The sequence below is a fragment of the Bos mutus genome, chromosome 4 (assembly GCF_027580195.1).
Source record: "Bos mutus isolate GX-2022 chromosome 4, NWIPB_WYAK_1.1, whole genome shotgun sequence".
NCBI lineage: Eukaryota > Metazoa > Chordata > Mammalia > Artiodactyla > Bovidae > Bos > Bos mutus.
In genome coordinates this window covers 56,209,480-56,222,211 of record NC_091620.1, presented here as the reverse complement: position 1 = coordinate 56,222,211, position 12,732 = coordinate 56,209,480, and the positions used below count along the sequence as shown (strand labels likewise).

General features: G+C 40.2%; 1 protein-coding gene across 1 annotated transcript in view; it reads right to left on the bottom strand.

The window, feature by feature from the left end:
* Window positions 1-12,732, bottom strand: part of BMPER (BMP binding endothelial regulator) — a 252,156-nt gene that overhangs the window by 205,618 nt on the left and 33,806 nt on the right. The window contains 1 exon segment of the mRNA XM_070369518.1: window positions 11,253-11,352. Within this exon segment, the coding sequence (XP_070225619.1) occupies window positions 11,253-11,352 (100 nt within the window).

Sequence of the window (12,732 nt, the reverse complement as noted above, 5' to 3'; positions counted from 1 at the left end):
TATATGGAAATCAGCTGGCTCCCTCCAAAACAGCCACATAGCGATATTCTGAAAGGCATAATCATCTTCCAGGTCATTCTCAAAGCAATAGGCAAAGTAACCCCTTCTGTGTGAACCTGCACTATGTGAAAGGCAGTCTGTAATTAATAATACTCAATCTTTTACCATTATTCATACTCTTTGTTACTTTGGTCAGCACTTGTTCTCTGTAAATAAGCCTAGAACCTAGGATGGGTGTACAATTTTGGAAATCAGTGTGCAAATACTTATGTCGTGTCTCTTTCCTTTCATTTTCTGAGACATCACAGGATATTTTAAAATCAAATATAAAAATTAAACTATTAAAAAACACAACCCATGGGATCACAATCATAGAAAAACAAGATGAAGCACAAAGAAATCAGAGAAATCAAAGGCAAAAGAAGATTGTGGAAAATAAATCCCACTCAACAAATGAAAAACTATGTTCTTCTATCTTTCATCAAAGTATTCTGGACCATTAATATTTTATGCTGTATATGAAGAAAGAGAATGGAATTGAACCTATAAAGGTTTGAAACACACCGTATTCACTCATGATACACTAATAACAAACATATTCAAATAACAAATACATTATTGTTCATGAAAGAACCCCGGATTAAAGAGTGGTTTGCAGTCCAAATAAATACAGAAAAGCTGCCAAAACTGTCTGTTTGACTCTCAATGATCTCATTTGCTTTTAATCAAACAATATTGAGTTTTTTCAAATTAGATTAATCTTTTGCCCAGTTTTTAAGCTATTTGGATAAAAATGCATAACAATTATTAGCAGAAAATAATCTGACAAGTACACTGAAACATTTGCTTGAGAAGAATTCATTATAATTTACTTGCTTTTTATGTTTTAAAGAATAATCTGGCTTCATATAAGGTATAAGACCAATTTGGTAAGCAGTGTCATCCTATAAATACCTGGCATGGGATCAGTAAATACTTGAAAGAATGAATGAATGAATGGAACATATGAGCAATGTGACTAAAGCAAACAAGAACACAAATCCTTATACACACACACATAAACACACACACAATCTTCCTAAAAATCTTTTTGGAAATAATGAGTTTTCATATTTCTAGCTTCAGCAGATTTACTCTACTGCTTCCTTTCAGTATCAACTTATTTTCTGAGGGAAATAAGCAGAAGCCATGATAGGATTCTTCATGTACTTGTCTGACTCCTCTACTTTCCTCCAAAGAATTAACAAACAAAAGCTTAAAAGCCCAGAAAATGGTATTTTAACAAGTTCCCTAGGTGATATGAGTGGAAGGCAATGACAAAGAAATATTCCATGACTTTGTGTGGATTATGACCTTCACCTGAGAGCTTCCCCCAAACACCCCTATTTGTATGTGATGAACCCGTTCTTGATCACAAAAATGAGTCACCCCTACTGGAAAGCCTTCCCCAGTGTACTCCACTTGTCCTCTGCTCTCTGGCGTAACTTCCCTAGAGAACTTTGCCCACCAGATGGTAATTCTTTGTCCCTCTGGTACAGCAAGCTCCTTGAAGGCATGGACACCCTCCGGTTGACCTTTGGTCACTAACACCTTGGCAAATGAATTCAGTTTTCTGAGCCTTCAGTTTCCTCATATATAAAATGAGAAAGATAGAAATGGCCTTGCTGTTGTGAGGACTAAGTGATGAGCATAAACCAACTAACCCAGTGTCCAGCAGTGTGGGTGCCTTTGGGACCACTACTATGAAGGTAATAGACAGGATAAAGTTTTCAAAATCAATCAACATCTCACCACCTACAAGGCTTCAACAACACTATGTGGAAAGGCAAATGCCACAACTTTCTCAGAGTTCTTGGTAAATACAGAGAGGTTCTACTTTTTATCACACCAAAAGGTGAACGACATACAGAAGATCTTGTTTTCCTTTAGGAACAAGGTCATCAGTGAGACTAGCCCCAAAGAATAGCAATGACCTGTAAAAACCTATAGGGAATGAGCATGGTCTTTCTGAATATAATAAATTGTGGGGGTGGTGGTTTAGGCACTAAGTCATGTCCAACTCTTTGCAACCCCATGGACTATAACCGCCAGGCTCCTCTGTCCATGGGATTTTCCAGGCAAGAATATAGAATGGGTTGCCATTTGCTTCTTCAGGGGATCTTCCTGACCCAGGGACTGAATCCAGGTCTTCTGCATTGCAGGCAGATTCTTTACCAAGCCACCAGGGAAGCCCATAATAAATATTGTTGTCATTGTTGTTCAGTTGCTTAGTCATGTCTGACTCTTTGTGACCCCATGGATTACAGCACACCAGGCTTCCCTGTCCTTCACCAACTCACAGCTTGCTCAAACTCATGTCCATTGAGACGATGATGCTATCCAACCATCTCATCCTCTGTCATCCCCTTCTCCTCCTGCCTTCAATCTTTCCCAGCATCAGGGTCTTTTCTAATAAGTCAAATCTTGGAATCAGGTGGCCAAAGTATTGGAGCTTCAGCATCAGTCCTTCCAATGAATATTTAGGACTGATTTCCTTTAGGACTGACTGGCTTGATCTCCTTGCAGTCCAAGGGACTCTCAAGAGTCTTCTCCAATACCACAGTTCAAAGGCTTCAATTCTTCAGCACTCAGCCTTCTTTATAGCCCAACTCTCACATCCATACATGACTATTGGAAAAATCATAGCTTTGATTAGATGGACCTTTGTTAGCAAAGTAATGCCTCTGCTTTTTTAATATGTTGCCTAGGTTAGTCATAGCTTTTCTTCCAAGGAGCAAGTGTCTTTTAATTTCATGGCTGGAGTGACCATCTGCAGTGATTCTAGAGCCCAAGAAAATAAAGTCTGTCACTGCTTTCATTGTTTCCCTATCTATTTGCCATGAAGTGACAGGACTGGATGCAATGATCTTAGTTTTTTGAATGCTGAGTTTTATTTTATTTGTTTATTCTGTAATTATTTGAAAGAATGAAATGTGGCTCCACATAATGATAGATAAACTACAAACACTAATTAAAAATGTTCCCAAATATACATCAGTACCCATGTAGACATAAACATAAGCATAATTTAATATGGAAATTCTAAATTTCCCCAATTAATTTTTACCCAAATTTCTTAACAGATTGTCCAAGAAAAAATGTGCTGATAATATGCCTTCTCTCCATGCTTTCCCCTATTAGAAGTATCAAAACAAACAAAAAGTAGTAACTCCAAAGAGTCTTCAAAGGCCTCAAATGTGAGGTATGTTTGACAACTGGAATGATGAAAATAATGATATTTCTCAATGAAAAATCATTCTTAGAAATAATAGACATGTCATATATGATAAATCCACAGCAAACATTATCCTCAATGGTGAAAAATTGAAAGCATTTCCCCTAAAGTCAGGAACAAGACAAGGATGCCCACTCTCGCCACTACTATTCAACATAGTTTTGGAAGTTTTAGCCACAGCAATCAGAGAAGAAAAAGAAATAAAAGATATCCAGTTTAGAAAAGAAGTAAAACTCTCACTGTTTGCAGATAACATGATCCTATACATAGAAAACCCTAAAGACTTCACAAGAAAATTACTAGAGCTAATCAATGAATATAGTAAAGTTGCAGGATATAAAATTAACACAGAGAAATCCCTTGTATCACTAACAATGAGAAAACAGAAAGAGAAATTAAGGAAACAATTCCATTCACCATTGCAACGAAAAGAATAAAATACTTAGGAATAAATCTACCTAAAGAAACAAAAGACCTATATATAGAAAACTATAAAACACTGATGAAAGAAATCAAAGATGACACAAATAGATGGAGAAATATACCATGTTCGTGGATTAGAAGAATCAATATAGTGAAAATGAGTATACCACCCAAAGCAATCTATAGATTCAGTGCAATTCCTATCAAGCTACCAACGGTATTTTTCACAGAACTAGACCAAATAATTTCACAATTTGTATGGAATACAAAAAACCTCAAATAGCCAAAACAATCTTGAGAAAGAAGAATGCAACTGTAGGAATCAACCTGCCTGACTTCAGACTATACTACAAAGCTACAGTCATCAAGACAGTATGGTACTGGCACAAAGACAGAAAAATAGATCAATGGAAAAAAATAGAAAGCCCAGAGATAAATCCATGCACCTATGGACACCCTATCTTTGACAAAGGAAGCAAAAATATACAATGGACTAAAGACAATCTCTTTAACAAGTGGTGCTGGGAAAATTGGTCAACCATTTGTAAAAGAATGAAACTAGAACACTTTCTAACACCATACACAAAAATAAACTCAAAATGGATTAAAGATCTAAACATAAGACCAGAAACTATAAAAATCCTAGAGGAAAACATAGGCAAAACACTCTCCAACATAATTCACAGCAGGATCCTCTATGACCCACCTCCCAGAATATTGGAAATAAAAGCAAAAATAAATAAATGGGACCTAATTAAATTAAAAGCTTTTGCACAATGAAGAGAATATAAGCAAGGTGAAAAGACAGCCTTCAGAATGGGAGAAAATAATAGCAAATGAAGCAACTGACAAAAAATTAATCTCAGAAATATACAAGCAACTCCTGCAGCTCAATTCCAGAAAAATAAATGACCCAATAAAAAAACTGGCCAAAGAACTAAACAGACATTTCTCCAAAGAAGACATCCAGAAGGCTAACAAACACATGAAAAGATGCTCAACATCACTCATTATAAGAGAAATGCAAATCAAAACCACAATGAGGTACCATCTCATGACGGTCAGAATGGCTGCCATCAAAAAGTCTACAAACAATAAATTCTGGAGAGGGTGTGGAGAAAAGGGAACCCTCTTACACTGTTGGTGGGAATGCAAACTAGTTCAGCCACTATAGAGAACAGTATGGAGATTCCTTAAAAAACTGGAAATAGAACTCCCATATGACTCAGCAATCCCACTGCTGGGCATACACACCAAGGAAACCAGAATTGAAAGAGACACATGTACCCCAATGTTCATCACAACACTGTTTACAATAACCAGGACATGGAAGCAACCGAGATGTCCATCAGCAGATGAATGGATAAGAAAGCTACAGTACATATACACAATGGAATATTACTCAGCTATTAAAAAGAATGCATTTGAATCAGTTCTAATGAGGTAGATGAAACTGGAGCCTATTATACAGAGTGAAGTAACTTAGAAAGAAAAACACCAATACAGTATATTAATGCATATATATGAAATTTAGAAAGATGATAACGATGACCCTATATGTGAGACAGCAAAAGAGACACAGATGTAAAGAGCAGACTTTTAGACTCTGTGGGAGAAGGCGACGGTGGGATGATTTGAGAGAATAGCATTGAAACATGTGTATTATCATATGTAAAATAGATCGCCAGTCCAGGATCAATGCATAAGACAGGGTGCTCAGGGCCGGTGCACTGGGATGACCCTGACGGATGGGATGGGGAGGGAGGTGGGAGGGGGGTTCAGGATGGGGAACACATGTACACCCATGGCTGATTCATGTCAATATATGGCAAAAACCACTACAATATTGTAAAGTAATTAGCCTCCAATTAAAATAAATAATTTAAAAAAAAAAGAAATAAGAGGCATATAAAATAGACGCTTTTGAACTGTGGTGTTGGAGAAGACTTGAGAGTCCCTTGGACTGCAAGGAGATCCAACCAGTCCATTCTAAAGGAGATCAGTCCAGGATGTTCTTTGGAAGGAATGATGCTGAATCTGAAACTCCAGTACTTTGGCCACCTCATGCGAAGAGTTGACTCATTGGAAAAGACTCTGATGCTGGGAGGGATTGGGGGCAGGAGGAGAAGGGGACGACAGAGGATGAGATGGCTGGATGGCGTCACTGACTCGATGGACGTGAATGAGTGAACTCCAGGAGTTGGTGATGGACAGGGAGGCCTGGTGTGCTGCAATGCATGGGGTCGCAAAGAGTCGGACACAACTGAATGACTGAACTGAACTGAACTGAAAATAGCCCCTCTTTTTCATCTAGCCTATATTCTAAACTCAGTTGATCCTATAATTGCAGTTCATCACCCTGGGTTAAGATTTGCAAAAATAGCATCATTCAAGTCTTGATTTGTTGACAATTGTCAGTGCTTTCTACATATCATTGAAAAACATAAAAGTAATGTCTGGCCCTCAGCTAGGTTCTTTAAAAGGAGCTTGATACCATTTCTCACAAAACCACAGAAAGGGAGAGAAAAATTCCCATTATAATATGGGAAAAATCTAGAACAGGAAAAACTTGGGACAGGAGTGTGCATGTAGCATTCTCAAGTAAATAATTGGTTACATGGGCAGTGTAGGGGCAATGTGGCTATATGGGCAAGATTTTAAAGCAAAAACAGCTGTAGAGATATTTTTACAAAGCAAATAGCAAATGACTAAGTACTATTTAATTTCATTTATGTAAAAATTTATGCTCAAAATCCTCCAAAGCTAGGCTCCAACAGTATGTGAACCAAGAACTTCCAGATGTACAAGCTGGATTTAGAAAAGGCAGAAGAAGAACCAGAGATGAAATTGCCAACATCTGTTGGATCATAGAAAAAGCAAGAGAATTCCAGAAAAACATTTACCTCTGCTTCATTGGCTACGCTAAAGCCTTTGTGTGGATTACAATAAACTGTAGAAAATTCTTCAAGAGATGAGAATACAAGACCCACCTTACCTGCCTCCTGAGAAATCTGTATGCAGGTCAAGAAGCAACAGTTAGATTTGTATATAAACAATGGACTGGTTGGGAAAGGAGTACATCAAGGCTGTATATCGTCACCCTGCATATTTAACTTATATGCATAGTACATAATGTGAAATCCAGGGCTGGATGAAGCACAAACTGGAGTCAAGATTGCCGGGAGAAATATCAATAACCTCAGATATGCAGATGACACCATCCTTGTGGCAGAAAGCGAAGAGGAACTAAAGAGCCTCTTGATGAAGGTCAAAGAGGAGAGTAAAAAAGCTGGCTTAAAACTGAACATTCAAAAAATGAAAATCATGGCATCCGGTCCCATCAATTCATGGCAAATAGATGGGGAAACAATTGAAACAGTTTATTTTCTTCAAAATCACTGTGGCTCCAAAATCGCTGTGGACGTTGACTGCAACCATGAAATTAAAAGACTCTTGTTCCTTAGAAGGAAAGCTATGACATACCTAGACAGCGTATTAAAAAGCAGAGGCGCTACTTTGCCAACAAAGGCCTGTATAGTCAAAGCTATGGTTTTTCCAGTAGTCATGTATGGATGTGAGAGTCAGACTGCAAAGAAAGCTGAACACCGAAGAACTGATGCTTTTGAACTGTGGTATTGGAGAAGACTCTTGAGAGTCCCTTGGACAGCAAGGAAATCAAACCAGTCAATCCTAAAGGAAATTAATCCTGAATATTCATTGGAAGGACTGATCCTGAATCTGAATCTCCAATACCTTGGCCATCTGATCTGAAAGAACTGACTCATTGGAAAAGCTTTGATGCTGGGAAAGATTGAAGCATCACTGACTCAATGGACATGAGTTTGAGCAGACTCCAGGAGATAATGAAGGACAGGGAAGCCTGGCGTGCTGCAGTCCATGGGGTCACAAATGGTTGGACATAACTGACTGAACAACATATAAAATAAAACCACACATACAAGATTACATATATATATATAAATGTTTGTATATGTAATAAACTGGAAAAGGTCTGGGAAAGACAATAAATTGATAACAATTGTTATTTCTTAGAAGATTCAGTTTTATAGAAAATACTTTTTATTCCCTCCTCCCCTGATGTTAAGTGGGAAAAGAAAATAAAACAGAAATAATACAATTCGATGGTAAGATACCAACTGTGTGTGTGCTTAGTCTCTTCAGTTGTATCCAACTCTTTGTGACCCCATGGACTATAGCCCATCAGTCTCCTCTGTCCATGGGATTCCCCAGACAAGAATACTGGAGTGGGTTGCCATGCCCTCCTCCAAGGGATCTTTCCTGACCTAAGGATCGAACTTGCATTTCCTATGTCTAATTGAAGAATCCACCTTCAGTGAGTAAAGAATCCACCTGTAGCTAAGAGCAAATATAACTGTGTTTCTTAAAACCCAGGAGACAAACATTGTATTATGGAGTAGAAATTGAGAAAATAAAGGAGGCATCTTTAAGATCCCCCTCTAGAGCCTGACAGGTCAGATGTACTCAGGAGTTTCTATCAGGAAGGTCCATCTTGAGGCAGGCTGAGGATTTTGACCTCCCCAGAAGGCCTTGACTTTACTGTCAGAATGAGAACTCGGGGGACTTCCCTGTGGCTAAGACTCTGTGCCCTGGGTTTAATCCCGGGTCGAGACATAGACCCCACATGCTGCAACTAAAAAGAGACTCTTCATGCCACAACTAAGACCTGGCATAGCCACATAAATTAATCTTTTAAAATGGAGAACTCAGGACACTGAATTCAATGGTCTATGCTTGGGTCCAGTTCCATTTGAGGAGGCTTATCTAGAGAATAATGAATACTCAGGAAAATTATCCCTCTCCCTTAGAAGATCAGGATGATGGGAAGAAAGAATGATGATAAAGGAAACAGTAGGACAAGAAGGAAAGGAGATTACACACTAGAGCAACCCAAGGTGCCCCCTGTCCCATGATAACAAGAGACAAACTGAAAGCCTTGGGCATGGTCCCTTCACACATTCTGCTTCCACCCTGTAGCATCCAATTATCTCTCACTGCCGAGGCTGCCTTGCAAGATGAAGCTGGCAAATCAGCAGTTAAAAGATAGAGAATGAAATGGAAGAGGTTCTTTAAGGTGCTGCTGCTGCTGCTGCTAAGCCGCTTCAGTTGTGTCCAACTCTGTGCGACCATCCATAGACGGCAGCCCACCAGACTCCTCTGTCCCTGGGATTCTCCAAGCAAGAACACTGGAGTGGGTTGCCATTTCCTTCTCCAATGCATGAAAGTGAAAAGTGAAAGTGAAGTCGCTCAGTCGTGTCCAACTCCTAGCGACCCCATGGACTGCAGCCCACCATGCCCCTCCGACCATGGGATTTTGCAGGCAAGAGTACTGGAATCAACAGTAAATCAGACACACATTAATTCAGCAATGTATTCTTAATTGTGACTACTTTATCTGACCATCAGCTTGGGAGATTCCTAAGAAATTACTATTTCAAGTCTTGCATCCATAGCTCTCCAAAGTCACGTGAGTAAAACATCTGACTCCCAACTCCATAGGAAAGAGGTGAGAAGTAAATGACTGATTACTCCTATTCCAAAAGGCTTCAGAAAACACATTGTTATAGTCAAGTCCATCAGGTATTTATAGAGTACCCACTATATTTATACTGAGAAATGCTTACACGCCAGGCACTGTGCTTAACACTTTGTTTCTTACCATTAGCTACCTCTCCAACACAATTGCTATCTTCGTTTAACAGGTGAGGGAATGCGGCAGAGAGAGGCTCCACGTCTCTACTTGCTCAAGTGGAAACCTTGAGGTATTAGTTTCTCAGGCTGCTGTGACAAATTATCACAAGCTTGGGAGCTTAAGACAACAGAAATGTATTCTCTCACAGTTTCAGAGACTAGAAGTTCCAATGAAGGTGTTGGCAGGACCATGCTCCATCTGAAGATTCTGGGGATGAACCCCTCTGGGCTTTTCCCAACTCTTGGTAGCCAGAGACATTCCTTGACTTGTGGCAACACAACTCCAACCTCTGCCTCATGCATTTACTTATAGCCTTAAACATTATAGTTTACTCTTTTAATTATAGTCACTCACAAACAATTGGGCATTAATTCTTGACATGTGGACTTCATATAACAGTGTGTGCTGAAAAGTTCAAACTCAATTGAGTATAGAGACTTGGGGGTTGTCACTAGAAATGGTGCTTTAGTTTACCTGGTTTCTAAAGAACTGCTTTTGAGAGCTCTACAGAAGGGGACCCTTTCTTGCTGCTCCAAAATTGCATTCTCTTCTGTGAGGGCAGAAATCACCCAATCAAGATCTCTTTCAGAGGTCCCCACCCAGGCTGCATATTAAATCCCCCAAGAGCTTTTCAAAAAGACAGATGCTAAGCTTCTCTCCCCAGAGCAAGTGAATAATGTGAATCTCAGCAACACAGCCCAGGCATTCATACCTGCTTCTCTCATTACATGGCCACCTCCTCTGTGTGTCTCTGTTTTCTCTTCATATAAAGACACCAGGCATAATATATCTGGAGCCACCCCTAATCCGGCACAACCTTAACTAATTATATCTCCAAAGATCCTATTTCCAATTAAGGTCACATTCTGGGGTTCCTAGTGGATTTGAACTTTTGGGGAACATTCTACAACCCAGGATGCATCTTTGGGGTGAGAAATCTCTTTGCAACCCAGGACTGTTGGATCAGACTTGGCAGTGTGACTCCAGAGCCACATCCTGAAGCACTGTGCTCATTTTGATGTCTGCAGGACCACACTACATACACTAGGCATCATCACCAGATCAAGATCTCTTTCAGAGGTCCCCTGGTTCTTGTCCTGAGGAGCTGACAATCTACCGAACACAAACGAGACAATGAAGGAGAAAAAGCACGTCACTGAAATGTCTGTGTAGCCTTCTGATGCCATGGAAACTTAGCTATGATGTGATGGATGAGGGGCTGGAGCACCGTGAGCACTGGCAGCATCTGGGCAGGTTGGGAGGAAAGACCTGAGTGAAGGCAGAAACAAGGCTGGAAGAACAGGTTCTAGAAAGATGGGCATGCTGGAGAGTCACAGGAGACGGAGCGGAGGGTGGGGGCGGGGTGGAATAAGAATATTTAAGGATGTTTCAAAGACAAAGGGAAGGACTTCAGTTTAATTCAGAAGAAAAACCTTTAATAGGGGCCAAAATGATACCAAATGGTCTTAAAGACTCCTCTGGCAGAGGTGGGCAGGGCAAGCTAGAGCCTGGAAAAACTGAGTGCTGAAACTTCTTGACAAAACAGGTTTGTGTGTGTGTGTATCAACATGCAGGGGCATCGTGTTTACATCTCTTCCAGGACATTTTAACAATTTGCCTCAGAAAATAAGCCAACGATGCAGATGCTCTCTATGCTTTCATCCCCCACTAGGAGATTCCTCCTTACCACCAGCCCCCCACTCGCTTCCCTCCTGACACCCCCTTGCATCCCAGCCAAAAGCTGAATGAATAGAAAGGTGAGAGGAAGAGAAATAAAAACGCCTGCAGGAACAGCCAAAAAAAGGCAGCCAAGACATAAATCACCTTTGCACCGCTCGCAACAGGCTCCCCTCTGCTTGATGGCCAAGGCACAGTCTCTGGACAACACTGGGCACTTCTCTCTCTTACAGGTCACTTCCTTGTTCTAGGCAAAAAAAAAAAAAAAAGACACATTTGAAATCAGCTTCAAACAGAATCCCCAGAATCCTAGCACACAGTTGAGCGTTTCCCAGCTTCCCTCTTCCTATCTTGCCTTCATCTTCACGAGACAACTCTGTGATTGCCAACGAGATTTTGCTCTTTCTGGAGCGGGTATACCCATCCAGGAACAGACTGAGATTAGAGGCAGATGAACAGGATGTAAAGTCCCTTCTTGACCAGCCAATTTAACATAGATAACCAAACTCTGAGAGACAGAAGCTTTCTTTTGCTCTACCATTTCTTTCTGGTACACACTATAGAAATGATAATATTTGTGTAAATCATATTTTGCCCATTGGGCTACCTGGGCCAGGACTGCATTGTGAGAACAAAAATATTTGCACACGGCCGTCCAACTATCCTTAATAGTAGAGTGCATTAAAATGCAGCAATCTAAAGTTCCAACTCAAATAATGACAAAGTTGAGTATTGAATCGGCTCAGTAAGAGAAAAAATAATATTCCCCATGCCAAGCAGAGACACAGGCGTCAGTGTTTTATAGCTGTGGGACAGCTGTACTATATTAGCACTTATGCTAATGAAAGTGTAGTGAGTATTTGCATCTTGTTTTTATCCAGAAAGGTTAGCTGTTAAAATGACTTTAAGATCCAAACATGATGCATTACCTGTTTGCAGAACAAGATGTACATAAACCAAAAATACTATGTCACAACACTTCCACAAGACTGGGACTGGAAAAATGTCTACTAAGTGCTAGGTGAGTAATCATTCTTATTAAACTCCTGGGAGATAAATATCATCACTCTCTCATTTATGCACAGGAAGATTGCTGTTCCAAGTAGCTCTATTACTTTTTGAAGATCATATAACTTTGCAGTGGTAGAGGTGGATTTCAAAATTGAGCTCACAAACGTACACAAGGCCCACCTCCTACCCTGAGTCAAGGCTGGAATGACCACGTTCATCGCCTGATTTGGGGACAGACTAGAGAGGAGCAACTGACCGGCTCTCTTACCTCGAGATGAACACTCTTGGAACATGTGCAGGAGACATGTGCAGGAGACTCAGCCCTGACAAAGACCTTGGGAAGATTCACAAGTGTACCCAGTGGTCTTCAAAGTCAAGAGACTAAAGAAGATCTCTCCAGTTCTATTCTAGCACCAAGGAGAGATGTAAGGAGTGTCTATAAGAGTTTGAGTGTGTGTGTGTGTGTGTGTGTGTGAGAGAGAGAGTGAGAGAGTAGGTGGGGAGGGATGGTATGTTGGGGACTGGGAGTCCAAGTTCAGCCTATACACCAAATTGCAGCTCTAAATCAGTGCTAAGATAAAACAAGTGTCTACTAAATACACCTATCATTTAGTAG